Here is a 27,640-nt window from a genome sequence, read left to right as displayed (position 1 = left end):
CACCCCAACTTTCCCCCGGAACATCCGGCACACCCTGCCCGGGCCCCCAACAACTCCAGCCTTCTCTAGAAAATCCCTCAGGTCTTAAGACTTCAACCAAGCACAGAGGGGGTGCGGTGCTGCTGCCCTCACCCCAAACCACACAGGGGACGGACACCAACACCCCAAACCCGCCACCCGCCCCCGCACGGCGACGGGCGGGCGACGCAGCCGAGAGGCGGGGTTTCCGCTTCCGGGGGCGGATTGTTGACGCCTGCGGCTGCTGCGGTGGCGAAAGGGCTGTTGGGGAGGGGCGGCTGAGGGGAGGGAGACGGCGCCGTGACAGGTTCTGCGAAGGCTGCGGCCGCGGCGACGATGGCAGAAGGGCCTGAGGAAGTCCGGGGTCGCCCTCCCGGAGGGGACCACGCGCCCGGCCCCTCCCGGAGAGGCCCTCCCGCGGCCGGCACCCCTTGTCCCCGAGACCCGGCGCCTGTGGAACCCCAGGCCCCGGGCCGGCCCCTAACCCCGAGCCTCGCCCCGGAGGAATCGGAGGCGCCCAGGGAGCTGAGGAGGCGCCGAGAGGCGGCCTCGAACTCCGGCGCGGGGCTGCAGGAGCCGCCGGGCTGCGAGGCGGCTGAGACGGAGGCGCCTCGGGACAAGCCGACGCTGCTGAGCGCCCGCGAGTACTCGCGACAGGTGCACGAGTGGCTGTGGCAGTCCTACTGCGGCTACCTCACCTGGCACAGCGGGCTGGCCGCCTTCCCCGCCTACTGCAGCCCCCCGCCGCCCCAGCCCTGCTACCCCGCGCCCGCCGCCCCCCAGGCCGCGGCGCCGCCCCCGCAGCTGGCCTATTACAACCCTTTCTACTTTCTGAACGCTGGGGCGGCCGCGGGGCCCGAGCCTGGGGCGGCCGCGGGCATCAGCACCCCGAGCTCGGTGGCGGGCCTGGGACCCCGGGCTCCTCACGGACAGGGCACGGGCCGGGCCGCTCCGGGGACTCGGGCGGGATCCGCAGCCCCTCCGCGCGCCGCGGGCGAGAGCGGGCGGCCGGCAGGTGAGCGCGCTGCGGAGGGAGTGGGGTGTCCGGGGCTGCGGGGGTGCCCGCCCAGGCGTTGCCTAGGTCGTAGTGTCCCCGGCAGACGAAACGGCTGCTTTTCTATGTTGAGGCCGAGTTGATCGCCTCGCTGGTGGGTGGGTCGTTTTCCACGTGTGGAGTGCGGATGATCCGCGTAGCGGCGAGTGACAGGGACCTGACCGGTAAATGCGGGAAATCCTGCAGGCGTCACAGAGTAAATCCAGGGAGATGTGCGTGATTGCAATTGGAGTTGTCGGGCCTTGGCTGGGCCTGCCTTGCCGATCCACATTTACTTCTGCGTGGGGACTGGCATGGGTTCCATTCCTTAGACTTGTGTTGGCGTTTGTATTCAGCCCCAGCCAATGTGAGAAGGAGAACCAATTGATGCCTGCATGTGGTGTTCATCAGAATTGAGGATAAAGGGTGGATGACCGCTGGGTTTATTTCAGAGAAACGAAATGAATGAGGGGAGAGAGATACAAAACAGGTGTTTACCTTGTAGTTTACTTGTTTGTATTTTATGCTGCACATGCTTATACTCGAGTTTTTCTTTATGGAAAGGAAAACGTTTTAATTTTGTGTCGCGGAGATGTGGTCATTTGCATTCTGCTAATTGGAGGCCTCGATAAAATGTCTTGGGTACTCTGATCAAACTTGGGAATGAAATCAAATTTTGAACATTAAGATGATGAAAGTGCATTTTGAAAAAGATTTATTTCCATTAAAAAGATTTATAGAGAGGAGGAGAGAAAGAAAAAGATCTTCCATCTGCTGCTTCACTCCCCAAATGGCTGCAACAGCCTGGTCGGAGCTGAGCTGATCTAAAGCCAGGAGCTTGAAACCTCTTACCGGTCTCCCACGCGGGTGCAGGGTCCCAATGCATTGGGCCGTCCTCGGCTGCTTTCCCAGGCCACAAGCAGGGAGCTGGATGGGAAGTGGGCGCACATGTGGGCTGTTGGCACTTGAGGTGGAGCTGTTCAGCCACAATGCTGGGCCTCAAAGTGCATTTTTAAGACGGTTTATTCAAAGCAGTGCGGTGTGATTGCTGTGTTTTAGTGACGTGTTCTCTGGAAATCAGCACCACCCCCTGTTGCAAGGTTGTGGTTGGTTTGTTTTGTTTCTTTAAGATTTCTTTATTTTTATTGGAAAATCAGATTTACAGACGGGAGAGACAGAAAGATCTTCCATCTGATGGTTCACTCCCCAAGTGGCCACAATGGCCGGAGCTGAACCAGTCTGAAGCCAGGAGCCGGGAGCCTCTTCCAGGTTTCCCAGTCGGGTGCAGGGTCCCAAGGCTTTGGACCACCCTTGACTGCTTCCCCAGGCCACAAGCAGGGAGCTGGATGGGAAGTGGAACACAAACTGGTGCCCGTATGGGATTCTGGCATAGGCAAGGTGAGGACTTTAGTCACTAGGCTACTGTACCAGGCCCAGTCATGGCTGTTTTTCATTACTGATTTGTTGCTTGATTTTTGTTCCCCCTCAGTACTTGCTTGTGCCCTGAGGCCTTTGTGAGATGATCTTTCTTTCTTTCTTTCTGTCTTTCTTTCTTTTTCCTTTTTTTTTTTTTTTTTTTAATTTCATGAATGTTTGTCTTCCACTTACAGGCAGGGAGTATGTTATTCCATCCTTGGCCCACCGATTCATGGCAGAGATGGTGGATTTCTTTATTCTCTTCTTTATAAAAGCAACCATTGTCTTAAGCATCATGCACCTCAGTGGAATCAAGTAAGTGTGAGCGCGTGCAGCCAGGTTTCCGTTTGTGCTGTGTACAGATGCTGAGGTCTCTGCACACCTGGAAGTGACTGTGCGGATGCTGGCTATGCCAGCTGGCCTGATTTCTTCTCAAAAGCTTGGACAGATTTGTTTCCTACTGGGTTTAATAACCATAAAGGAGGAAAAAACCAATAGATTCGGTAAGATGTGCGAGAATCCCACCCGTTAAAATCTGGCTTGTTTTCATTCAACTGTCAGGCCAAGAAGCGGTTTCTTGGTCATGTCCTCTGGAGTCTCTCGAGAGAGGTAATAAAGAACTCTTGCTGGGTCAACTATTAATAATCAACTAGCTGGCATTTCCAGATGGCACTGCTTACCACGAAGCCAGTCCCGAGAGCACCACGAAGGGAGATGTTTATTTGAATAACCCTCTCCCAGGATTGAGATGATGGCAGCTCTCATTGGCTAACCCTTGCTCTGTGCCAGGCATTCGTACCACCACTGTGAGGTAGAGGTTAACACCTCCATTTTATAGGGATTGAAATTTGAGTGTGTGAGAGGTTAGGCCTAGCATGTTGAGTGGCCATGTCAGGACACAAGCACATGTAGTCACATTTCGAATACCCTTGTCAGGAAGCCGATTGTTTCTGTGACTCCGTCTCCTCCCTGTCCCTCCCCTGTGCCCCTCCGTGTCCTGCGAAGTGCACACGCCTTTATGCCCATTCTCCTGAACCATTCCATTGAGACCATCTCGGTCATCACTGCTGCCCCTGCAGCTCGATCCTGGTGAACATCTCACCTCACTCCCGTTGCTGCCAAGGGCTCAGAAATCCTGATTCTTTGTTTTCTTTTTAAGGATTTCTGTAATTTTTTTTTAAGATTTATTTATTTTATTACAAAGTCAGATATACAGAGAGGAGGAGAGACAGAGAGGAAGATCTTCTGTCCAATGATTCACTCCCCAAGTGAGCTGCAACGGCCGGTACGCTCTGATCCGAAGCCAAGAACCAGAAACCTCCTCCGGATCTTCCATGCGGTGCAGGGTCCCAATGCATTGGGCCGTCCTCGACTGCTTTCCCAGGCCACAAGCAGGGAGCTGGACAGGAAGCGGAGCTGCCAGGATTAGAACCGGTGCCCATATGGGATCCCTGGGCTTTCAAGACTAGGACTTTAGCCAGTAGGCCACGCCGCCCGGCCCAGGATTTCTGTAATTGAAAGCCAGGAGAGAGACCTTCCGCATATTGCTTCCCGCTCTAGCTGGCCACATGGCCAGGGCTGAAGCAGGCGTCTGGAGCTTGAGCTGAGCCTACACAGGGGTCGCCCTGCTTCCCCAGGCCCACAGTGCTTATAGCTTCTCTGCCCTCGCTGCCCCTAGAGAACTTTCCCCGAGCTTTGTAGATCTAAGTATGCCTGGTACGTGTGTGCACAGTGTTCTGTGATGCCCTGTCGCGGCGCTCAGGCTGCTTTTCATCGTTGTTTCCCTAGCTGGGTTAGCTTCCCCCCACAGCGGTGGCCGTGCAGTGCACAGGTCCACCAGCGTGCCTGCTCTTACTTAGCACTGCTCACCTGCTGAGTAAGCTGAGGAATGTCTTACGCAGCTAGGTATTAGAGAACCCAAATGTGCAACTACAGCTCTTATGGCAACTCTGTGTAACCCAAATTATTGTTTTTGTAGGGATATCTCTAAGTTTGCTATGCATTATATCATAGAAGAAATAGATGAAGACACATCAATGGAAGATTTGCAGAAAATGATGGTTGTGGCTCTTATATACAGATTATTAGTTTGTTTCTATGAGGTAAGCTACCGACCAACAAATATTAATAATCTGATTGTAAAAACAAGAGAATAGAAAATGTTAATCATTGCGTTTTTTCATTATAACATTTTTTAATAGTAGCAAATAATTGGGAGCAACCTAATGTCATTAATGAGGTTTGGTATTCTTTTGTGTGTGTGTGTTGTAATCCAATCAAAATCTTTAAAAAAAAAAAGATTCATTTGGGAAGGAAAAATGATCATTGGAGAAGGAGAGAAATGGAGAAAGGGATGGGGCGAGAACCAGGCCAGAACGAGGGACGCGAAAGAATCCATCTTCCTTCTCCTGAATTCACTTCCCAAAAGCTTGCCATGGGCAGAGCAGGCCTCCTCGCTGGAGCCAAGAGCAGGAACTCCCTTTGGTCTCCCACTCAGCTGAGCACTTGGGCTCCCATGCCAGAGGCGACAGAGCAGCAAGGCGCCCTAACCTGCTAACCTGCTGCGTTGGCCTCTTAGCCTTTTGTCTTTTGTCTTTTACTTTTTCTGTTTTATCTAGATTTTTATTAATATATATTAGTTTTCAAGTTAAAAAAAATTGGGAAACAGTTTATATAATTTCGTTGCAGTATGCTTTAGCAAAATCAAATAAAATTCTGCTTCAGCAAATCTAACAGTATACTTGTATGTTGCTTATAGTACTTGTAGTATGAGGACAGGTCTCACCTTTAGGTAGTAGTTAAGCTAGTAATTTGTTTTTAAATTATCCTTCTCTCTTTAGATAATCTGCATTTGGGGAGCTGGTGGTGCAACCCCGGGGAAGTTCCTGCTAGGGCTCCGAGTTGTGACATGCGAGACGTCAGTGCTGGTTGCTCCAAGTCGGGTCTTGGTGATTCCTTCCTCAGACGTTAGCATTGCAACGTAAGTCCTTCTCCTAGTTTGTACACGTAAGAGAATGAGTCAAGTAAGTTACAGCATTTGGTAGTATTTTCAAAATCTTGTTATTATTCTTCCTGGGATGTAAGTAAGTTTACCTTTATTAAGACTGTTTATGGGCGTTTCAGTTGTTACATGATTGGAGACCCCTGTCAGTCAGTCAGCATTTTCAAGATGATCCTTTTATGAAACTTAAGTCACAAGGAGAGGATGATTCAGGGTATTGAGCCTTCCTCAGCATTCCGTGCTGAGGGTTATCTGTGAATGTTGGGTCAGTTGCTGGCTTGCCTCGCACCTCATTTTCATAACACCTGCCATCCCACCTTGGTGAAGTGCTGAGTGTTGACCTTGCTTGGTGCGTGCAAGCATCCTGTTCCTGCTTTCAAGTGGTAGGGCTGGCAGTACTCCAAGGCTCCTGGCCAGCGCTTGGCACCGAGGTCCAGGGGAAAGGCAAATCAGTTACAAGGTGTAGAGGTAAGCAGGTGGTGGCCAGGTGGCTGGAGCTGGTCAGAGTGAGTCAGTTTGATTATACACAGAAAGGACCCGGGTGACTCTACAAGCCTGGCTTGGCGCTGACATCCTCCGGTTCCCTCTGAAAAGCACTGTGGCAGTCATTCTGGCTGTGTCAGTCATGACGCCTTTCCTGAGCGTCTCTTATGCGTGAGGCACACGACTAACGCTGAGAGTGTGTCACTGAATTCTGACAGCCTTCGCTAAACTTGTCCCCTTTCTTCAGGTGTGGAGCACAACTAGTGCCTGATAGATGGATTGAAACCAACCAGCCCGGTCCAGGGCCACCTTAGCCACTCCATTATTCTGTAGCCTTCCGTGTGCTCAAAGGCAGAACTGACAGTAGGAGGGGGGCACTCCAGTCTCTGTTAGGGCTTTTAAACCTTGTTCTTAGTCACAACTCCTCAGGAAAGCTGATGCAAACACAGCAGCCTAAACCGTTAGTGCTTCACTAAGGTTGAATGTGGGACTGTAGGAAGCATGTGGGTTAGAAGGTATTTGAAACATGCAAGAACGCCAACTGTGGAAAGGTGAGCAAGGGAGACGAGGCTTTTCTTCTGACAGACTGTTAGAATGTGTTGTGCGTGCTCACTCGGTCCATATTCTAAAGCCATGTCCCTGATTGCTCTTCATGTCAAAGTTCTAAAGACTTATTTAATACTGATGAAATCCTTAGACATAGCCCACATGGTTTCATTATAATGTAGTGTTACTTGCTAATAACCGCAACATTAAAGGTGAAAATTCCCTCGGATAAACTTTGAATAGCAGTCTTAAACACATACTTTGAACTGGATAGGGCAGCATCAGTCTGTATGTGGTTGTGATGTACAAGTTAGCCTGATATTCTTGCTTTAACTTTTTAGGTCCACCATACGAGCTTTGATCAAGAATTTTTCTATTGCTTCTTTTTTCCCTGCTTTCATCACACTGCTGTTTTTTCAACATAATCGAACAGCATATGACATTGTAGCAGGAACTATTGTGGTAAAAAGAAACGGGGTCAGATGATGCCCTAGAAAAGCCCTAATTCCATACTGATTGGAATAATGACAAGACTAAATTATGTATCAGCACGATCAGTATCCCTGGGTAACCTTAATTGACAACTTCAAAATTAAAGCAGTCACTCCAGTGTGACACAGGAGACTATTGGAAAGTATTGATTTTACTTGAATACCAAAGAACTGGTCTTTGAGAAAAGATGTTAAATTCAAGTGTTAAAAATGCTTAGCTCAAAGAGAAGACAACTGCATTCATAATCACCAATGGACTATATATATATATATATATATATATACTTTATATATATATATACTTTCTGAAAATCTAAGACATTAGAATTTGCCAAATGCATTTTCATCTTTGAAATCTCCAAATGAAACTTCAAAATTGTACCTTGGTTTTTCCCCCAAATGATGGAAACTGTCCAGTTGTGTTTGTACACACCTCTATCATTTCATCTTTTAGGTAACACTTCTTGAGGAACTTGCTTTCCTTGGTTTTTGACAGGAGTGAGGACACAAATTGGAGGGTCCACTCGTCTCCCATGCGGGAGGTGGTGGGTGTGTGAAGCTGCGAGGGCAAGGGGCAGCTAGCAGGTCTCTTGCCCTCAAGTTTTTCAAGCTGTTTTGTGGCTCACCGCAGTAATGATGTAACTTTGTAACTGTCCTTAAGCTCAGATGTGCTTTTGGGGGCAAGTTCCTCATGATGATGAAAAAGTATTATGTCATATTGCTATATTGTTGAATTTTTAAAGAAAAGGTAAGTTTTATTGATTGCTTATAATGGGAGGAAAAAGTAAATTGTCATTGTCGTTTTAACTTGAAATCCGAGTGTATTTCCAGTGACCCAAAGTCGGACTCTAACTATGTGGGGGAAACGTAAGTTCCCTCAGCTGCATAGTTCCCTTAAAACATTCCTACTCTTAGTGTGTGTGCAGCATGACCAAAGTGTTCTGCGTGTGAGCGTAGCCTGCATTTCTAGAGCACACACTCACATCTGCTTGCCTTTCTCTCACATTCTAGATAGCCCCATGACTGCTGACACATCAAGGTCAGGACCCTGGCTAGTTCATCAGTAGCTCTGTGTGCTTGTGTCGCAGCCTGTGAGATAGTCAGACTTCCCATTAGGAACTGCCTCCCAGGTGTCGCCCTACGCTCGTGAGCTCATTTGGGCCTTGCAGGAAATGATGAAGTTATGGGCAGGATGTCCGGTGGAGTAGCACACTGCATTGCCAGCTGCTTCTCCACTGGAGCACAGTTGGGGTTTTGTATGCGCTTTTTAGCTATCCCTGTTACCAGTGTTGACCTATACTCATGCTGCTTGTGGTTTTAAGTTTTATTTGATTCTTAGACATTTTAAACTATTTTCCAGAAAGAAAAAACACTACTTTGTATTGCACAAACTTTGATTGCTTATAAGGGATCAGTCTAATAAGCTTTGTTCATGGTCTTTAGTAACAAATGCAAAACTGTCCGTTATCACTGTTTTCAGTTTTTAGAGTTTGGCACTTAAAAGTAAACATACACTTAATTTTATTTTAGCAATGTCCTTTCATTATCTCTTTATTATAAAATTTCATAAACCACATTTTTCACAATTCCTTATTAAATCAAATGTCACAGAAAGCCTTTTAAGTGCGTCAGAATACTATGATTCTTCACAGAAAAATACAAAATTAGAGAAACATTGCAAAAATTCCCATTCAGCATGTACACTAGCCTGAGTGTGTTACTGATTCCGCCACTGATGGGGGTGTCCAGGCAGAAACGTCCTCCAGGCTGGGCCTCTGGGGTGTAGAGCTCTGTATCCCTGCTGCTCAGGTTAATTTGTTTGTACTTAGGCTTTCACTTAAACGCAAAAACAGGCAGACATGTCTAGTTTGTTACAAAAAAACCGTACATTTGCTGTACAGGAGCCACTAAGACGCAATGGTCTGGATTCCAGCTATGCTCGGTGGCCCTACCTGCTATGTCCTATACAAGTATTACTACTGCGTCTGCCTGTGTCACAAAACCCAAATCTGTGTCTGTATGTAGTCAGCATTTAGGGGAAGAGCTTGATTCTCAGATTTGACAGGAATGTCCCAACAGAGGAAACCAGGATTCAGTGCTGCATTTTTTTCTCTTGGAAGTGCGCGGTAGTCTCCCCCCATCCCCCTTTTTTTAAGTACATTTTTTTAAAGGTTTATTTTTATTGGATAGTCAGATTTACAGAGAGAAGTAGAGACAGAAAGAGCTTCCATCCACTGATTCAGATCTCCAAATGGCTGCAATGGCCAAAGACAGCTGACCAGGAGCCAGGAGCCTCTTCCAGGTCTCCCACGCAGGTGAAGGGTCCTGAAGCCTGGGGCCGTCCTCAACTACTTTCCCAGGCCACAAGCAGGGAGCTGAATGGGAAGTAGGGCATCCAGGACAGGAACCGGCGCCCATATGGGATCTCGGCACATTCGAGGTGAGGATTTAGCCACTAGGCCCTAAATATGTCTTTTTGAGATTTCCTTTTAATTTCAAAGGCAGAGTTAGAGGAGATCCTCCATCTGCTGGTTCACTCCTCAAGTGGCTGCCGTGGCCGGAACTGGGCTGGTCCAATGCCAGAGCTCCTTGAGTCTCCCACAGTGGGGTGCAGAGGCCCAAGAACCTGGGTCCTTCTCTGCTTCCCAGGCCATTAGCAGGGAGCTGCATCAGAAACAGAGCTGCTGGCACCCATATGGGATGCTGGCACCACAGGCAGAAGCAGAGCCTACTATGCCACAGCACTAGCTCCATAGTACCCTTTTGTTTCAGAACATTTTTCTATTTACTATATTTCACTTAAGTAAATACTGACTTTCTGCATCACAATATAATTTTCATGCTGAAGCTCTGACTTTAAATGGCAAAGGGAACAAAAACTTGAATTCAGACCAAGTGAGAATACTGTTTCAGTGAGCATTGCCCTAAGTTAAAACCTTAGGACTTGTTATTAGAGGCTTCAGCCATAATCTTATCTCTGGTTGAGGAACAGACTAGCGGGTTAATTTAGGCAGCTGGGAAATAGCATCCATCACTAGGTGGCTAGTGCACCTTCAGGGGAAGCCTGGCGTACTGAATAAATAACATTCATATTGGAGCCACGTGGTCGCTGCAGGGAGGGACGTGTACAGCAACGGCCTGCCTTGAGATCGGACCACTCTGGGACCTGGGAAACAAGATCAGCAGTTTGCTAGGAAGTCTGCATTTGCCAGTATTATTTAAAATAATATATATATGTGTGTGTATATATATATATTCCTGCAGCACCAGCTCAGTAGTTACTTCTACTTTGACCTTTTTTCTTTCAATTTCACTCAAGTATTTAGAACTGAAAATGCATTATTGGAAAGCCACTCTACCTAAATTAGTGCATTTTTAGTTTTGTATTTTAACAGTAAAATCACTCATACTTTAAAATGATTCGTTCTCTTTAATCATTTACTTGGGTCGTTTTATTTATGCATAAGTTATTTCCAACAAAAGGAAATAAGAAATTAAAAATTATACTATTTCCCTTTTGGGAATACATGGTATTTGTTGGGGTGGGGGGGACTGGGATATTAAAAGTCTTCAGTCGACACCTGTACCTTTTGCTTCTCTAAACAATATGCCTAAATAACAGTATTTGAGTTCCGGCCACTGCAATTGCTTGCTAGCCCCCGTCCCTACTACCAAGACACGTCTTCGCAACACGTGCTCATCTGGGTGAAGTTCTTATTTCAGCTGTGTATGTATTTCGTCAGTTTTTAACAGCAGGGCTTGGTCTGCAGTAGTACCTGATGGTCCACTATAAATAAAATTCATCCTCCTGTTTTCAGTGATTTGTCCAACACCAATTTGTATTCAATGTCTCAATAAATACTTTGTCACCCCAGTGCATCTGTTTTTATTTCGAGAAAGTTTTACAATCTTCTGATTCCTTGCTTATGATACAGTTCTTGCCATTGGCTACGAGTGCTTTTAGAGGTTTTCGGGACACTTTATCAAGCACACTGAGAAGTTACCTCTGTGTGGACTCATTTTCCTCTGAAACTCGTCCAGTTTTCCTTAAGCCTTCCTCCTGGCCAGTAGGGGTGATGAGGTGGATATAAAGGCATCTGAAGCAGGATATGTTAGATAGGCTTAAGTACAGCTAAAAATAGTCTGATCTGGTCCTGCAATGTGCTGTTGTGAGCTAGCCAGAAAATACCAACATTTTGGAACTGCATTTTGGTGTTTATTTCAAGTTAACGGAAGTTGGCCAACAGTACAACTGAAGATGCTGACAATGGTCATGCAGTTGGTGTGCATGGCTGGAAAGCAGCATCTTCGTGTCCCAGACCTTAGGATAATAACTGAACCCAGTGAGTGACTCTGGTAAGGAGACTGAGAACATTCATTGGACACGTGAGACATCAAAAACCACTGACCCCTCTCTGGTCCAATTCTACACACATACCCAATTACCACCTTAATATGCGATTTTTCCTTAGATGCTTCCTCACTGCCCCAGCATGAAAGGTAGGCCTTTTACTTCCAGCATGTTTCCTTTTCTTCCACAGTAAGCCTCAGCTATCACAGGCATCAAGTGTACAGCTGCCATATGTATCCTGACAAGACGGCAGAGACTGAAAATGCTCTGTAAGCCTGGGTGTGTACTGGAAAGGTAGATTCAGGTCCCCTCTGTGACGGGAACTCAATTACTTGAGCTTGTGTTTCTTAGGATTCCAATCGCTTTCTGGCCTTTTGGCTAAGATCAAGTAAGTGTAGGATTTGTAGGAAACTGGAACCAGAGCCACGTACTCCCAATATGCAAACACTTTAATCATTAAGTATGTAAGATTTAACAAAAGCCAGCTTTAGTACAGCCTTCAGAAATTTGTTTTTTTAAAGTGCAAATTCTGGGCCTGTGTGAAGGCTCAGTCAGCTAATCTAAACCACCCTTCAAGTGCAGGTTCATGTGCTGGTTCATGTCCTGGCTGATCCACTTCCCATCCAGCTCCCTGCTTGTGGCCTGGGGAAGCAGTCGAGGACGGCCCAAAGCTTTGGGACCCATGGGAGACCTGGAAGAGGCTCCTGGCTTCGGGTTGGCTCAGCTCTGGCTGTTGCGCCACCTGGGGAGTGAACCAGTGGATGGATCTTTCTGTGTCTCCTCCTCATACCTGCCTTTTCAATAAAATAAATCCCTACTAGATTGTAAGGTGGCTAAGCATTAACTGGACAGATTCCTAGTTACCTGTCCTAGCATTCACCACCATCTACCCTCGCCATCCAAACAGCTAAGGATCAGGCATGTATTAAGGCATTCACAACCCAGGATCAAAGTGCTACCTTCTGCTAATACACTTACAAGGCAGCAGGTTATGTTTTTTTTTTATTTTTAAAGATTTATTTATTTTTATTGGAAAGGCGGATATACAGAGAGGAGGAGAGACATAGAGGAAGATCTTCCATCCGATGACTCACTTCCCAAGTGACTGCAACGGCTGGTGCTGTGCTGATCCGAAGCCAGGAGCCAGGAGCTTCTAGCTAGGAGCGAGGCAGGGAGCTGGACGGGAAGTGGGGCCTTGGGATTAGAACCGGCGACCACATGGGATCCCGGCACATGCAAGGCGAGGACTTTAACCACTACGCTATTGCACCAGGCCCTTGCACGTTATGTTCTTGCCACTGACATGGGACAACTTGGGAGTTCCTATCTTTGGGCCTCTGCCTAACCTAGCTCTGACCATGGAAGTGAACAGGAGGATTTAAGATCTCTCTTACAGTACTTGGGCTAACATCTATCTGCTGCCTTCAGCCACACTGGCACAAAGTGGAGGAACTGAGACTTGACCCCAGGAATTCCATTTATGGAATGTGGGCATTCTAAGGGATGGTTTAACACCCTGTACCACAACACCAGCTCCAATTACGTAGTATTAAACAAACCTTCTACACCTAAACTAGTACCTGATAAGGCCCAAGAGGTCTTCAATAAGAAAAATCATAATTGAAAACACAAAAAAGCCTCCTGAGTGTTGTATTTATTCACATCAACACAGAGAAAAGATGTACAAAGCTGAGAAAACTCTAACTTGCTAACTGCTTAAACACCAAGCAGGGGAGTTGACCCAAGCTTCTCGTGTGTGACAGGAACAGCTTCCTGATTCCATTGCCTCCAGGGCCCTCATTATCAGGAAGTACAAGCAGCTATCGAACCAAGGTTCTGCAGCATCAGGCTGTACTAACTACAAGCCTAAGCTATTCTTTGGTGTAAGATGTATTTATTTGGAAGGTAGAGTTACAGAGAGGGAGGGAAGGAGAAAGATCTTCACCTGCTGGTTCATTGCCAAATTAGCTGAACAGCCAGGGCTGAGCCAGGCTGAATTCAGGACTCTGGGGTATCCCCCACTTAGAGGTGTGGGGATCCAAGCATGTGGGCCATCCAACACTGCTGCCCTAGGTACACTGGTAGGGAGCTGGAACAGAAGTGAATAGCTGGGACTCAAACCAGTGTTCATATGGGAGGCTGGTGTCCCAAGCAGTGGCTTAACCTGCTGCAACACTACAGTGCCCAAGGCTAAGATACTCTAAATTTTTGAATTTAAATTCTAATCAACCAGAAGCTCAAAAACAAAATAATTTCACGTCCAAGAAGACTAACAAATACTGTTCCAAGAGCTCTACCAAGAACCACAGGGGAAAAAATCAAAAGCAATATTTGTGAACTGTTTTAAGTTTCTGTAAGAAATCAAGACGTCTTGTGCATTATCAAGGAATAAAGTACAGAAAAATGGTATTTATTTTTGACTTCCATAAAAGGCATGCATACCTATGTGGAAATTAGGCATTAATTCCAAGCACCAGGCAATAGGCAATGTGCTTTTTTTTTTTTAATATTTTATTTATTTATTTATTTTTATTGAAAAGGCAGATGTACAGAGGAGCAGACACAGACAGGAAGATCTTCTGTCCGATGGTTCACTCCCCAAGCAGCCGCAACGGCCAGTGCTATGCTGATCCGAAGCTGGGAACCAGGAACTTCCTCCAGATCTCCCCACAGGTGCAGGGTCCCAAGGCTTTGGGCCGTCCTCGACTGCTTTCCCAGGCCACAAGCAGGGAGCTGGATGGGAAGTGGAGCTGCCGGGATTAGAACTGGTGCCCATATGGGATCCTGGCGCATTCAATTCCAAATCTATTTGGAATTTCTAACTGGCCACTATTAATCTTTATAGAAAACTTCTTGGCGCCCAGTGTGATGGCTCAATGCCTAATCCTCGCCTTAAATACACCAGGATCCCATATGAGCACAAGTTTGTGACCCAGCAGCTCCACTTCCCATCCAGCTCCCTGCTTGTGGCCTGGGAAAGCAGTCCAGGACGGCCCAAAGCCTTGGGACCCTGCACCCGTGGGGAGACCCAGAAGAGGCTCCTGGTTCCTGGCCTTGGACTGGCTCAGCTCTGGCTGTTGCAGTCACTTAGAGTGAACCAGCAAAGGAAGATCTTTCTTTGTCTCCTCCTCTCTGAATCTGCCTTTCCACTAAAAAGAAATCCAAAGGGGGTGGGGGTAACAAACTGTCTCCCCATTAATACTATGAATATCCATTATGAGTTCAAACTAAAACAAAAAGTGCTTCGTAATTTTTTATTGATGGCATTTATCCCATGGTTTAACATGTTAATTATACTGTAATAAACATGGCTTTAATATTAAACTTTTCCTTATTATCCAAAGTCACCACAGTCCATTTCAGTAAATATAAAAATATATGCTTAATACTTTGTACAATACTGGTTTTTGGTCCAAATAAAACTGGATCAGAAAAGCCAATAAATTCAACTTTAAGAATCCCCAATTTTTTTTAAAGATTTCCAAATGGATTTAGGCAACTTTGAATAATGGGATTTACATAATAAAATCTGAGACAAGACTTAACAACAAAAAAGTTCTAACACAAAATTAAAATTTCAAGTTCACAGACTTTATGTTATGCCAAAACAGTACAGAAACAAAATTGTATTTACACCAAGTTTCATAATAAAATAATGAAAAAGGCAAGACAGGTGATAGTTAGAGGAATGAAAATATAGAAATAGCATATAATTATTAAATGTAGAATGAGTGAGATCTAACAAGTCCTTAGCATGGACCACTCTTTAATCAGGCTTCCTCTATCAGAAAATTTTAGCGCACGATACACCCAACACACTCACTTCACACACACACCAGCACAAACTCAGCATTGAAATCATTCATTTCAACATCCTCTAATCTACACAGAATCCTAATCTATACAGAATTCCTCAGATATAGTTACAATTTCAATGTGTTCCATAAACGCTTATTGACGCACATGGTGGTGCACACGAACAGGTTCTATACAAAGCCATTCACCGTGCAGGCTCTATTCCTGGTACAGCCAGACTATGCCAAATCAGTGAATAATCAATCTGCTGGATCACAAAATATTTCTGCTGAAGAATCAGTCATCAGTCTAGATATTTTTTATAAGTGGCAGCGGCAGGGATGGGACTTCCATAAAGAAAAAGGATGAAAATTCCAAAAGTGAATTAGTCCTTAGGCAAATCTGAGTTCAGATAACCCCAGCACATAGCATCTGAACGCAAGACGCCAGCTGTTGTCAAAGCTGTTGCAAGTAATACACTGTGACCTTTATTTCTTTCGTCTAACAGCAGTCTTTATCTTGCGACCAGTTCCAGCAGATGAGAACATATTTTTCCCATTTGACCTTTGAAAAATAAAAACAAGTAACACAATAATCAAAGCCAAATTCCAGAATCATTCAACATGATCAGCAACAAAGGGGAGGGAGTTTGGGGAATAAAACAGTATTAAAGGAAATGTATTTTGTATTGTTTTACTTAACAGACATATATTTGCAGCTTCTCAGACTTAACAATGTGATAAACTGAGGGGGGAAAACAATTCAGTTTTACCCATAACACACTGCACCTTGATGACACTCAAAAGCAAAACCCATAGCACACTTTACCAAACAGATTTCCCGTGTCAACAAACTCTTCTCTTACCCCATTGTAAACATAGTTGGAGTCGGGTTAAAGGGAAAGCCCCCGGAGCCTGAAGGCTGAGTTGAGGCTGCAGGTGTACTCAAACTTGCTCCAAAGGTGAAAACTCCTGTTGGATTATTGTTCGTAAAGTTGAAATTTGTTGTGCTGCTACCAAATTGGAAAACCGAACCTGTTAACAGTTGAATCAAAAAACACTCAATTATTTATGGTAAAAAGGATAGATTTTTTTTTTTTCTTTTTTTTTTTGTAACAATTCTGACCTCTACATACAAAAACACGAAGTGTTAAAGATTTCTCACTGGCACTTTCTAAAGTAAAATACTTTCTTTGCTTACACAGGTACCAGTACAAAGTTAATAATTTCAGCAAGTGAACAACTTACCCATGATCAAGAAAAAAAGGCAGAGTGGACTTCTAGTTAAAGACAGCAGGATCAACAAACATATTTAGCTCTAATGTCCTTGAAAAGTGCATTAAAATGATACAGTGATTTTAACAAAGATTATGGGAGAGGAAACAGCAGAGACAGAATTTTAGAAGCTGACAGGCAAGCTAACTAGAGCTGAGTAGTAAATTAACAACAGGGAAAGCACAGAGCACTTCTATGTATACTACACATATCCCAAAGGTTTAGGTCCAGGTACTTTTCAAAGTAAAAATAAGTGGGACTTAATTAAAAAAAAAAAAAAATGTGGGCCAGCGTGTGGAATATCTCTTCATGATAACCAGATCGCTCCCAAACATCCTCTTCTGCAGTTCAGCAGAAGACAAACTCAAAGTGCCGAGCTGAGGGACACCATGACTAGGTACCAGACTGAACACAGGGTTCGGAAAGCAGGCAGAGCCATAAATACCAAGAACACCAATCTCGCCCTTACCCTAACCTGGCTGCCAGAAACACTGGGGAGCACTTCTTAGCCTCATGCAAGACACTGCAAGCTGCTGCTATGGGTCACTGGACAGTCTGAGGAAACACCTACAGAGCCTAATATCCAGCTTTTCCAAAGTAAAATGAAGCTAGATAGCAAAAAAAAAAAAAAAAACCAAAGTTCAAAATTCAAGAAAGTCCTAACAATGTAAGAAGGTTCAGAGGTCCTACTGTCCTGAAACTATGAGAGTCGAGGGGCAATACATATTTGAAGACAATATTTAATAAATACCAAAAACAAACTAATGATAAGAGAAAAAACAATTTGTAGCAAACTAAGCAATTTGTAGCAAACTTTAAAGGAAAGAACAAGAACAGCGGGTGGGACAGCAGTGGAGCTGGTTAGATCACTATTGGCACACCACTTTCCAAAGCTGCATGTCAGTTCAAGTTCTGGCTGCTTCCTCGGTAAATGTACCTGGGAAAATAGTGAATGCTGGTCCAAGTACATGGTCCCTGGATCCCTTCCACCCATGTGCAAGACCTTACTGGAGTTCTGGGCTTCAGCTATGCGTCTTTACGCCCTGCTATTACCCTTAAAAAAAAAAAAAATAAACAAACAGATCTGGGGGTAGGGAGTGGGTGGCAGAGGCAAGAATTTGTCAACAAAAATATTATCAAGAGATCAATATGGCACTCTTGCATTGTGGCGTGACTGGTAAAGCAGCATCCAGTAAGGTCTGTTCAAGACCCTACTGCTCTGCTTACAATCTAGCTCCCTGCTAACGGCCTGGGAAAAAAAACGAAAGATGGCCCAACTGTTTGCCACATGTGGGAGACCTGCCTTTCTAACAAAGATAAATCTTTAAAAAAAAAAAAAAAAAGATTAAAAATACGATGTGATCAGCCCTATTTAAAAAGCCATGGGACCTTTTGTCAGCCAGACTTTCATCATAAAGGGTCTAGGACCAGACCGAAACTCTCTGAAGTAAATTCAATCACCAAGATCAGAAAACGCAGCCCAAACCCAGGTTGCAAAGTCAAATTTCCAGGATTGGCAATGTGTTATGGCAGACTAGGCCACTGCCCACACACAATGCTTCCAGCTGCTCCACTTCCAATGCAGCTTTGTCTGTGCCCCAGAAAGGCAGTGGACAAATGCCAAGCTCCTCAGGCTCCTGCCACCCACACGAAACACCTACTCGGAGTCCTGGGATGCTGGCTTCGGCCTGGATCTGTGCTGTCCATTGTAGCTATTTGCAGGAGCCAATCACCCAAGAGAAAACCTTCACCTCGCCTTCTAACTCTTTCAAACACATCTTTAAAAAAAAAGTCCAAAATTCCGAGAAATCTGGGATTGAACAAATCCCACAATGGAGCAAGAAATAAACCTGTAACGCTTTTACTTCATTACCTGAAAAACACTCATTTTATGAAACTGGAGAAATTTATACGTTTATCTAAATATTTACCTCTCTATTCTGCCAAATGTAAGAAATACTAATAATTAAAAACCATATGCATGATTTCAAAGATACACAGGGGCCCAATGCGACAGCATAATGGTTAAGGTCCTTGCCTTGAACGCACCAGGATCCCATATGGGCGCCGATTCTAATCCCGGCAGCTCCACTTCCCATCCAACTCCCTGCTTGTGGCCTGGGAAAGCAGTCCAGGACAGCCCAAAGCCTTGGGACCCTGCACGCAGGTGGGAGACCCAGAAAGAAGTTCCTGGCTCCTGGCTTTGGATCAGCATAGCACTGGCTGTTGCGGCCGCTTGGGGAGTAAATCATCGGACAGAGGATCTTTTTCTCTGTCTCTCTTCCTCTCTGTACATCTGCCTTTCCAACAAAATAAGTAAATCTTAAAAAAAAAAAAAAGATTCAGAGAAGCTAAGTGCATGTAAAATATGCCTCAGTAAAAGTACACTTGCCAGAATTAGGAGCTGCTCCAGAGCCAAATGCAGACTGAGTAGGCTGCTGCCCAAACACCGGAAGCTGGCTGCTGCTTGACACTGTCCCAAAAGCAGGTGGCTGGGAAGCAGCAGAAAATAACGCTGTTGACGATGAGACAGATCCAAAGCCTTGAGGAGCAGGCTGGGCGGCACCTGGATTTTGTCCAAATGTTGGGGTCTGGGTAGCACCAAATGCTGGACTGGCAGATGGTGCTGAAGCTGCTGTACCAAATACAAAGGAGGATCCTGGAGACCAAAACAACACGTCACCATAATGTAGCCGGCTAAAGGGAGACAATTCTGAAAAACTGTCTCTAACCCCACAAGCACATTTCAAGCTTCTGCTCAAACTCCTAGCCCGCTAACCAGATTAGATTAAGACAAGTTTTAAATTGATATAACTCTCTCTGCCCACACTTACTAACCACACAGAACATAAACAACTTTAATAACTTTTTTTTTGAAGGAATGCATGCACAGTATTATGCAAAAGTAACTGCCTATCAGTGTACCTATGAACATGCTGCACAGTGAAGAGTTGATGAAACAGCCAATGCCTGGTGTCTGGTTACTTTTGAGTCAACATTTCCAAAAGAAAACCTAAGAAAGTTACATACTATTCTCATGGAGATTAGAAAACTGTTTCCAAGAGAGAATACATTCAGCCTGAATGCAAGTGCACAGCCCTCCAACATCTAGTATACCTGGTACAACAGCTTAGGCACTCAAGTCATGTAGCATGGTGAGAGCCTGCTATTGTATGTGCTAAAGGGCTAAACACGCTCGTAAGAGCAAATCCAACTCAAATGTGCGTCTAGTGTGTCTAAGTACCTGCAGAGCTAGACGTGGTTGTAGCTCCAAAGGCAAAGCCAGAGGTTGCAGCAGCACTGTTACTGCTGGTGCCCGAACCAAAGACCAGTGAGGTGGAAGCTGTACTTGTGCTGGATGTGGAAGCTGGCTTGTTATCTTGAGAAAACAGCAGAGATCGAGAAGTACTGGGCTCAGCAGAGCTACCAAAAGCAGGATTGCTCCCAGGGTTGCTGGACTGTCCAAACACAAAGGCTGACATCGGCTGACTGGAGGAGAAGGTTAAACTACCAAAGATGCTACCACTACCAGTTGTAGTGGCTGGTACACTTGAACTAGAGGAATTGTTCAAGAAACTAAAAACAGGTTTGGCTGTACTTTGATCTGTAAGATAGAAATTAAGAAGCAATCTTTAAGAACAAAATCATTTAAGAAACCATTTTACTCCTACAATGTAGTCCCAGCTGCTCTACTTTTGATCCAGCTCCTTGCTAACATGCTTGGGAAGGCAGCAAAACACGGCCCAAGCAGGTGAGCCCTGACATCCACGTGGCAGACCAGCTTTGGGCCCAAGCCTGGCCCAGCCGCCGTCACTGCGGTCGTCACGTGAGGAGTGAAGCAGCAGGCAACAGCTCACTTTGCCACTCCCTCTCTCTCAAATATTTAAAAAATAGAATTAACAAATATTTACTCCTATGAGTAAAATCCCTTGACTTTTTCATGATACGTTTTTACAGATAGGTATCTACCTACTGGTTCACTCCCCAAATGGCTACAATGACCAGGAGCTTCCCTCAGAACTCCCAAGTGGGTGTGTGCCTGGGTCCAAGCACGTGCGCTGTCCTCCAATGCCTTGCAAGGTGCATTAGCAGGGAGCTGGATGGGAACAGGAGCAGCCAGGACTAGAACTGGTGCCTGTGGGATGCCAGTGCTATTGGAAAGGCAGATCAGATTTAGACAGGAGAGACAGAAAGATCTTCTACCCACTGGTTAGCTCCCCAGATGGTCTCAAAAGTCAGCGCTGAATTAGACCAAAGCCAGGAACCAGCAGATGCATCTAGGTCTCCCACACGGATAACAAGGTTCCAAACACTTGGTCCATCTTGTGTTGCTTTCCCAGGCCCATTAGCTGCCAGATGGTTCTTTAGTGCCTAAATAGGCTGCCACAGTTAGTGGCTGAAATCCACGGTTTGCACACGCCAGGATTCCATATGGGCTCCAGTTCTACTCTCAATGGCCCCACCTTCCCATTCAGATTCCTGTTTGTGGCCTGGGAAAGCAGTCGAGGACGGCCCAAAGCCTTGGGACCCTGCACCTGTGTGGGAGACCTGGAAGAGGCTCTGGGTTCCTGGCTTAATATTGGCACAGCTCTCGCAGTGGTGGTCATTTGGGGAGTGAATCAGCGGACAGAAGATCTTCTTCTCTGTCTCTCCTACTCTTTGCATATCTGACTTAACAATAAACATAAATTTTTTTAAAAAACCATTATTTTTATCTTCTTAGGATATAATCTCACTTTTTCTTCAAGACTTTTGTTTTAAAGATGGATGGGAAGTAGAGCAGCTGGGACACGAACCAGTGGGATAGCTTTCAAAATCACCAGTTTTCCGAGGAACTCAATTTATTCCTGATGTTTGAAGATCTGATGATTGATAATATTCAACTACTTATAAATAAGGGCTTTACATAGTTTAGACTATATTTCACATACTCAAGAATTTCTGGGCAGAGCATGATGGCTCAATGGCTAAAACCTTACCTTGAATGTACTGGGATCTCATACAGGCACTGGGAGAGCAAGGTAGGACAGCCCAAAGCCTTGAGACCCTGCACCTGCGTGGGAGATGTGGAAGAAGCTCCTGGCTCCTGGCTTCAGATCAGCTCTCCCCGTTCCGCCACACAGGGAGTGAACCAGCAAACCAAAGATCTTTCTCTCTGTCTCTCCTTCTCTCTCTAAATCTGTGTTTCCAACTAAAAAAAAAAAAAAAAAAACTGAAAAAAAATATTCTGTTTCCTCAAATAGTATATACTAACTATGATGATAAATGTCATGGAAAAGGAAGAATGACATATACTGCACCATTCTGAGCTTTCCATTACAACTCTATGAAACTCCATCTATAAATAACACCGTCAAAATAAGTTTAGAGTAGTTACAATCGAACACCCTAGCCTCTCCTCCAAGGAATCCTAATCGGTACCTGGAACTTTAATCCGTGGGAATCAATCCCTGCCCTGATGGATCTGTTGAACTATCAGACATCCTCTCACCACCTTCCCCCTTCCCGCATCAACCCTCTCCCCACTTCCGGGACAAAGCTGTAATACTTACCTGCAGCTGTGGTACTGGCTTGGGTTCCAAAAGCAAAAGTGGTTTTTCCTGGCTGTTCTGCTTCCTTCTCAGATGACTTTACCATATTAAAGCTAAACGTTGCCTTAGAACTCTCATCTTTGGTTTGCTCTGAATTTCCAAAGGAAAACACTGGTGGACACTTTGGCTCTTCTTTGTCGGTTTTCTTCCCCAAAACAAGAGATGTAGAAGTGACAGGCTCTTGCTGTTTGTCGTCTGTCATTCCCAAAGCATACCTTGTGACAGCTGGCAGAGAGGCAGGTTCCACACTGCCAAAAGCAAACCCTCCTTTGGGGGTAGACATTTCTTCTTTCTTTGCTTCCGGCGTCTTGCACGTGAAAGGAGCAATGGAAACACTCTTGGTTTCTGTGCTTCCAAAGCTGAAGCCGCTCTTGTTCTCAGAGGTCACTAAGCTGTTAGCAGTCGGTGTGGAGTTAACAACACCTGTAGCAAAGCTAAAGCCTGCAGATGATTTAGGAGGTTCTTCTTTCTTTTCTTGTTGCCCAAGGTTAGACATCCCAAATTGCAATGGAGCTGAAGAAGCTGGGTTGCTTAACCCAGAAGAAAGTCCAAATGTAAACTTATTCTCATTCTTACTGTCTTTTTTAACTTCTTCAGGTTTAGAATCGGATGAAACTCCAAATTTAAAACCTCCCACTGGTTTTGAAAACTTAAAGCCCTCACTCAAAGGGTTTCCGGACAGAGAATCAGATGACACGCCTGTTTTGAATCCTCCCTGATCTCCAAATTTAAAATTTCCAGTGTTTGTTAAAGTTTGAGAAGAACCAGAGGATGAAGATGATGATGATGGGATACCAAATTTGAAGGGGGAGTCTGCTGAGTTCGAAGATGCAGATGATGTACCAAAGCCTTCAAACATAAAGATACCATAAATACTGCATTAATGTATTTATCCTCTCAATCAAAATGTAATTTTCCAAAGCAGCATACAAGTAACTTTCAAACAGCAGGACACGTGAATTATGCTGCCCAATGTTCGTAAGAATCATGTCTCAATCCACACAACTAAGGTGACATGTCATTTTATCAAAGTGGCCAAAAATTTTTAAAGTTTTGTAAAGTTCACATTGGTGACTAGAACGAGAGTTAACAGGCAAGAATATCTGCAAGTTGGCAGGAAACTTGTGGGACGCTGCTTGTCAATATTTATTAAAGTTAGACACACACATATACCCTTTGGTCCAGCAACTCTATAGCTGTGACTTTAACATAAACTTGCAGACATGCAAATACTGCGTAAGCAGCTGTAAAGAATAAAAATAAGGACATGTCCAAGACAGTTCATGATAAAATCAAAGGGGCAGGAGGTAGTGTTTTCTAACAAGGCATAAGGAAATGTTTGCTTAGGGTGGGGGCATCAGGAAACTTCGAATTGGCCATAGCTATCACCTGGAGGGAAGATGATGATTAGATAAAATGTCAACAGGGGGCAGCACTGTTGTACAGTGAGCTAACCTGCTGGTGAGATACCAGCATCCCATACAGGAGCTGGTGCAAATCCTGGCCGCTGTACTTCCAATTCAACTCCCTGCTAATGCACCCGGGAAAGCAACAGAACATGGACCAGTGCCCAGGTCTCAGCCACTCAGCTGGGAGACCAGAACTGAGTTTCCAGTTCCTGTTCAGTCCCAGCCACTGTGGTGAGCTGGGGAGTAATCCAACAGACAGAGGATCTCTGTCTCTAACTCTGCCTTCCAAAAGTGAGCCAACGGGACAACAGAATTGTCACAGTTTTGTACAAAATATATCTGTGAGGCAGAGAGACAGACGGCTCCCATGCTGAACCTACCTTCAAAAGCCCTTAACGGTTCAGTTAAACATATCAGGAACACAAAGCAGGTACCCCATGTGGATGACAGAAATTCAATTACTAGGGCCATAACCTACTGCCTCAGTTTCCTAGATTAAATGCATACTATCATATTTTTTTTGGTCTTATAAATGTATTTATTCAAACATTTAAAAATGTGGCACAAAAGCAGAATACATGAATTGATGCTGCATTTGTAAAAATAAATATACTTTCAAGGTCAAATCTTGGTTCCAAATGTTCTCAGTAATAAAACAAAAAATTACTAAAAGATATCAAGATATTTATGTGTTGCTGTTTATCCATGAATGAAGACAAGCGACAGCAAAGTCTTACAAACCCTCATCCTCATATTCTTAATTTAAAGAGTATCTACCCACCCAATTTCCTCTACTAAGAGAAACTTAGTTGGGCTTTTGGTATAGCACACTAATCCTCTATCTGTGGTATCAGCATCCGATAGGAGTAACAAATTGAGTCCCAGATGCTACACTTCCAAACAGCTCTCTACTGATGGCCTGGGAAGGCACCAGAGGACGGCCCACATCTTTGCAGCACTGCAATCATGTGGGAGACCTGGAATAAGCTCCTAGCTCCCAGCTTTGGACAGGCCCAGATCTGGGCCATAGCAGCCATTTGGGGAGTGAACCATCACACTGAAGATCTCTTTCAGTCTTTCCCTCCCTCTAATCTTCTCAAGCAAACAAATAAATCTGAAAAAAACAAAACAACAACAAAAACAAAACAAAACAAAACAAAAACCTGAGGTGCAAAATTCCATCAATCTCAGGAGCAAGTATATACATGGCTATATACATCGTCATTAAAATATGTTAAACATTAGAGCCAAGTGCAAGAACCAAGAAGGGGTCGGCATTGCAAGTAAAACCGTCACTGTGAGGCAGCAGCCCGGATGGAACTTCCACTTCAGCTCCGGACTAATGGGCTTAGGAAAAGCAGTACAAGATGGCCCAAGTACCTGGGCCCCGACACTCACCTGGGAGACCTAGAAAAAGTTTCTGGCAGGCTTTGACTTGGCTCAAGTCCTCGCCACTTCAATCACTTGGAGAGTGGAGCAGTGGATAGAAGATCTCTACCTTGGGCCCGGTGGCGTGGCCTAGCAGCTAAGGTCCTCGCGTTGAACGTACCAGGATCTCATATGGGCGCCGGTTCTAATCCCGGCAGCTCCGCTTCCCATCCAGCTCCCTGCTTGTGGCCTGGGAAAGCAGTCGAGGACGGCCCAAAGCTTTGGGACCCTGCACCCAAGTGGGAGACCTGGAGGAGGTTCCTGGTTCCCGGCTTCGGATTGGCACAGCACCAGCCGTGGCGGCTCACTTGGGGAGTGAATCATCGGATGGAAGATCTTCCTCTCTGTCTCTCCTCCTCAATATATATATATCTGACTGTAATAAAATAAATAAATCTTTAAAAAAAAAGATCTCTACCTTTCCCTCTCTTTCAAATAAATAACACTTAAAAAAAAAAAAATCTAACCAGCCACTGTACTGCCTCAGATCACAGCTACCAAGGCTAGAGAACATCCTTTACCCAGCTACCGAAAGGACTCCTCACTAGCAACTGGCAGCCAGTCTGACTTTGTAACACTGTGTAAATATTTTGCTTGGAAATGATAGCTCAAAAAGGTGCGTGACCACTGTCTTACCTGTGAACTCAGACTGTGTGCCCGGCTTTGCCCCTTTGCACGCCACACATTTGGTAGAGTCTGCTTTATTCTGCACTAGGCACACCGCACAGTCCCAGCTTCCCTCAGGTTTCTTGAACTTGTCCAATCCCAGAGAGCTTCCAGAAGTCACAGATGCAGGAAGAGAGCTGCTACTTGAAGCAGGTACACTTCCTGAAACAGTGAAACCGTATTATACTCGTGTTAGCAGCACAATCTTAGACATGAACACTGTTAAAAAACAGAAGTCCTTACATTTCCCTTAGCCTTATAATGAACAGCACATCACACTAACCTTGCTCAGTGGTGAGCTCCCTTTCAAAGTTTTTTTTTAAGATTTATTTATTTATTGCAAAGTCAGATATACAGAGAGTAGGAAGAGATAAAGAGGAAGAACTTCCATCTGATGGTTCACTGCCCAAGTGGCTGCAATGGCTGGAGCTGAGCCGATCCGAAGTCAGGAGCCCAGAGCTTCTTCTAGGTCTCCCACTCGGTTGCAGGGTCCCAAGGCTTTGGGCCGTCCTCGACTGCTTTCTCAAGCCACAAGCAGGGAGCTGGATGGGAAGTGGAGCCGCCGGGATCAGAACTGGCGCCCATATGGGATCCTGGCGCATTCAAGGCAAGGACTTCAGCTGCTAGGCCATCGTGCTGGACCCCTTTTCAAAATTTTAACTACCCTGGCTTACAAAGCAAAATCAGAGTGGGTACTGTGGCACAGCTAGTTAAACTACCACCTGGTGTGCCAGCATCTCTTGTGGGTGCCAGTTTGAGCTCTGGGCATCCCACTTATAATTCAGTTCCCTGAAAATGAGCTTGGGAAAAGAGCAAAGAATGGCCCAAATGCTTGGAACCCTGCATTTGGCCCAGCACAACTCTAGCTGTTATGGCCATCTGGAGAGTGAGTGGATGGAAGATCTCAATCTATCTTAAAATCATACAAACAAACTGAACTCATTCAAGTAATAGCGTAACAGATAATTTCACAGCTCCAGACCATAATGTCAAATTGTAAAGAACAGCTCTGTTACTTGAAATGAACACTGTTGCTCAGTGGTGCTCTATCATTCACTTTACAACTCAATGTCCCATCTACTGACACTCCTGTTATAATATTAAGCTCCAAACTATACTTAGGGTCTGGAGATATTGTTTAAAATGAACAAAATTTTCAACATCAATATAGAGCAGCACCATCACCTAGAAAAGCAAGCGAAACATCTAATTCAGTCTTTGTGCAGAACTTGCATGCTTGTGAACAGAAGCAGACGGCGTGCAAGGATGCCTAAGCAAGTCTCAGAAGATGGTACCAGAGTGCAATCGTATGCTCTTGTGTCCCTGCCCCTCTGGGGCTCTCCAACCGTGGTCACCTCTCTCCCACGGTCGCAGACCCAGCTGCTGATTTTACAGGTTATGTTCTCCAGCCACAACACTGTCTCCAGGGTTCCATCTGGTTCACTGGCCTCACATGCTCTACTCTGATGGTTTCCTCTACTCAGTGTCTACACCCTACACTTCTGAGCATCACTACTGTGATCTCCCAGTAGCTCCATTGTCCTCACGACTGGCCTTCCTCCTCCTTCAAACATTTCTCATGTCTATTTCAACTTTTGGGGTTTTTTTTTTTTTTGACCCTCTACTTGATGCTCTGCTTCAAACTCCTCCTATTTCTTGCCTAAAAAACTGCTTTCTTATTGAGATTTCTGATCTTGTTCATTTAAAATTCATCATCAGGAGCAACTAGTGAGTGGTTCCCCCCTCCCGCCCCCGCTGGTTGCTCTTTAAAAGATTAACCCAACAGGCAACTGTTGTGGTGTATTAAGTTAAGCCACCACCTGAACAAGTGGTATTCCACATGTGCCAGTTTTGAGTTCTCGCTGCTCCACTTCTGATCCAGGTGGGGCACCCATGTGGGAGAAATGAAAGAAGCTCCTAACTCCTGGCTCTGGCCTAGCCCAGCTCTACAATGTGGCCATTTCAGGAATTAACCAGCTGACAGAAGATCTCGAGGTAACTTTGCCTTTTAAATGGGTAAATATCAAAAAGGAAAAACGAAAAAAGCGCCGGTGATGTGGGTAAAGCAGTGGTCTCCAAACACCCCACACGGGCCCCACCCCAGTTTGAGTCTCTGCTGTTTCTGATACAACTTCCTA

At 45.2% G+C, this 27,640-nt stretch overlaps 2 protein-coding genes across 5 annotated transcripts in view; one reads left to right on the top strand and one right to left on the bottom strand.

The window, feature by feature from the left end:
- Positions 1-231: 231 nt before the first annotated feature.
- On the top strand, positions 232-7,051 carry FAM8A1 (family with sequence similarity 8 member A1). Of its 2 annotated transcripts, XM_058667736.1 has the most exons (5): positions 236-1,033; positions 2,662-2,782; positions 4,446-4,569; positions 5,308-5,447; positions 6,839-7,051. In XM_058667736.1, the coding sequence occupies exons 1-5, from the start codon at positions 355-357 to the stop codon at positions 6,981-6,983; spliced, it is 1,209 nt and encodes a 402-aa protein (XP_058523719.1). In that variant the 5' UTR covers positions 236-354; the 3' UTR covers positions 6,984-7,051. The 2 variants fall into 2 exon arrangements, with proteins under 2 accessions (XP_058523725.1, XP_058523719.1); XM_058667742.1 differs by lacking the exon at positions 5,308-5,447 and having other exon boundaries at positions 232-1,033.
- A 7,857-nt stretch (positions 7,052-14,908) lies between these two features.
- NUP153 (nucleoporin 153) overlaps positions 14,909-27,640 on the bottom strand; it is a 75,579-nt gene continuing 62,847 nt past the window's right edge. For all 3 annotated transcript variants that reach the window (XM_058667720.1, XM_058667722.1, XM_058667712.1), the window contains 6 exons: positions 25,473-25,664; positions 21,961-22,848; positions 19,653-20,012; positions 18,801-19,067; positions 16,000-16,168; positions 14,909-15,698 (listed from right to left, as the gene is read on the bottom strand). In XM_058667720.1, the coding sequence (XP_058523703.1) occupies positions 15,623-15,698; positions 16,000-16,168; positions 18,801-19,067; positions 19,653-20,012; positions 21,961-22,848; positions 25,473-25,664 (1,952 nt within the window). In that variant the 3' untranslated portion in view covers positions 14,909-15,622. The remainder of the gene's footprint in view (positions 15,699-15,999; positions 16,169-18,800; positions 19,068-19,652; positions 20,013-21,960; positions 22,849-25,472; positions 25,665-27,640) is intronic.

Source organism: Ochotona princeps, chromosome 1 (assembly GCF_030435755.1).
Source record: "Ochotona princeps isolate mOchPri1 chromosome 1, mOchPri1.hap1, whole genome shotgun sequence".
NCBI classification, from domain to species: Eukaryota; Metazoa; Chordata; class Mammalia; order Lagomorpha; family Ochotonidae; genus Ochotona; species Ochotona princeps.
The sequence above is the reverse complement of the archived record's forward strand: the minus strand, read 5'-3'. Positions and strand labels throughout refer to the sequence as shown.

Coding starts and splice junctions, on each gene's coding strand:
- FAM8A1 (XM_058667736.1), top strand. CDS start 355: ATGGCAGAAGGGCCTGAGGAAGTCCGGGGTCGCCCTCCCGGAGGGGAC. Junction 1,034..2,661: donor CGAGAGCGGGCGGCCGGCAG/GTGAGCGCGCTG, acceptor TTCCACTTACAG/GCAGGGAGTATGTTATTCCA. Junction 2,783..4,445: donor ATGCACCTCAGTGGAATCAA/GTAAGTGTGAGC, acceptor TTGTTTTTGTAG/GGATATCTCTAAGTTTGCTA.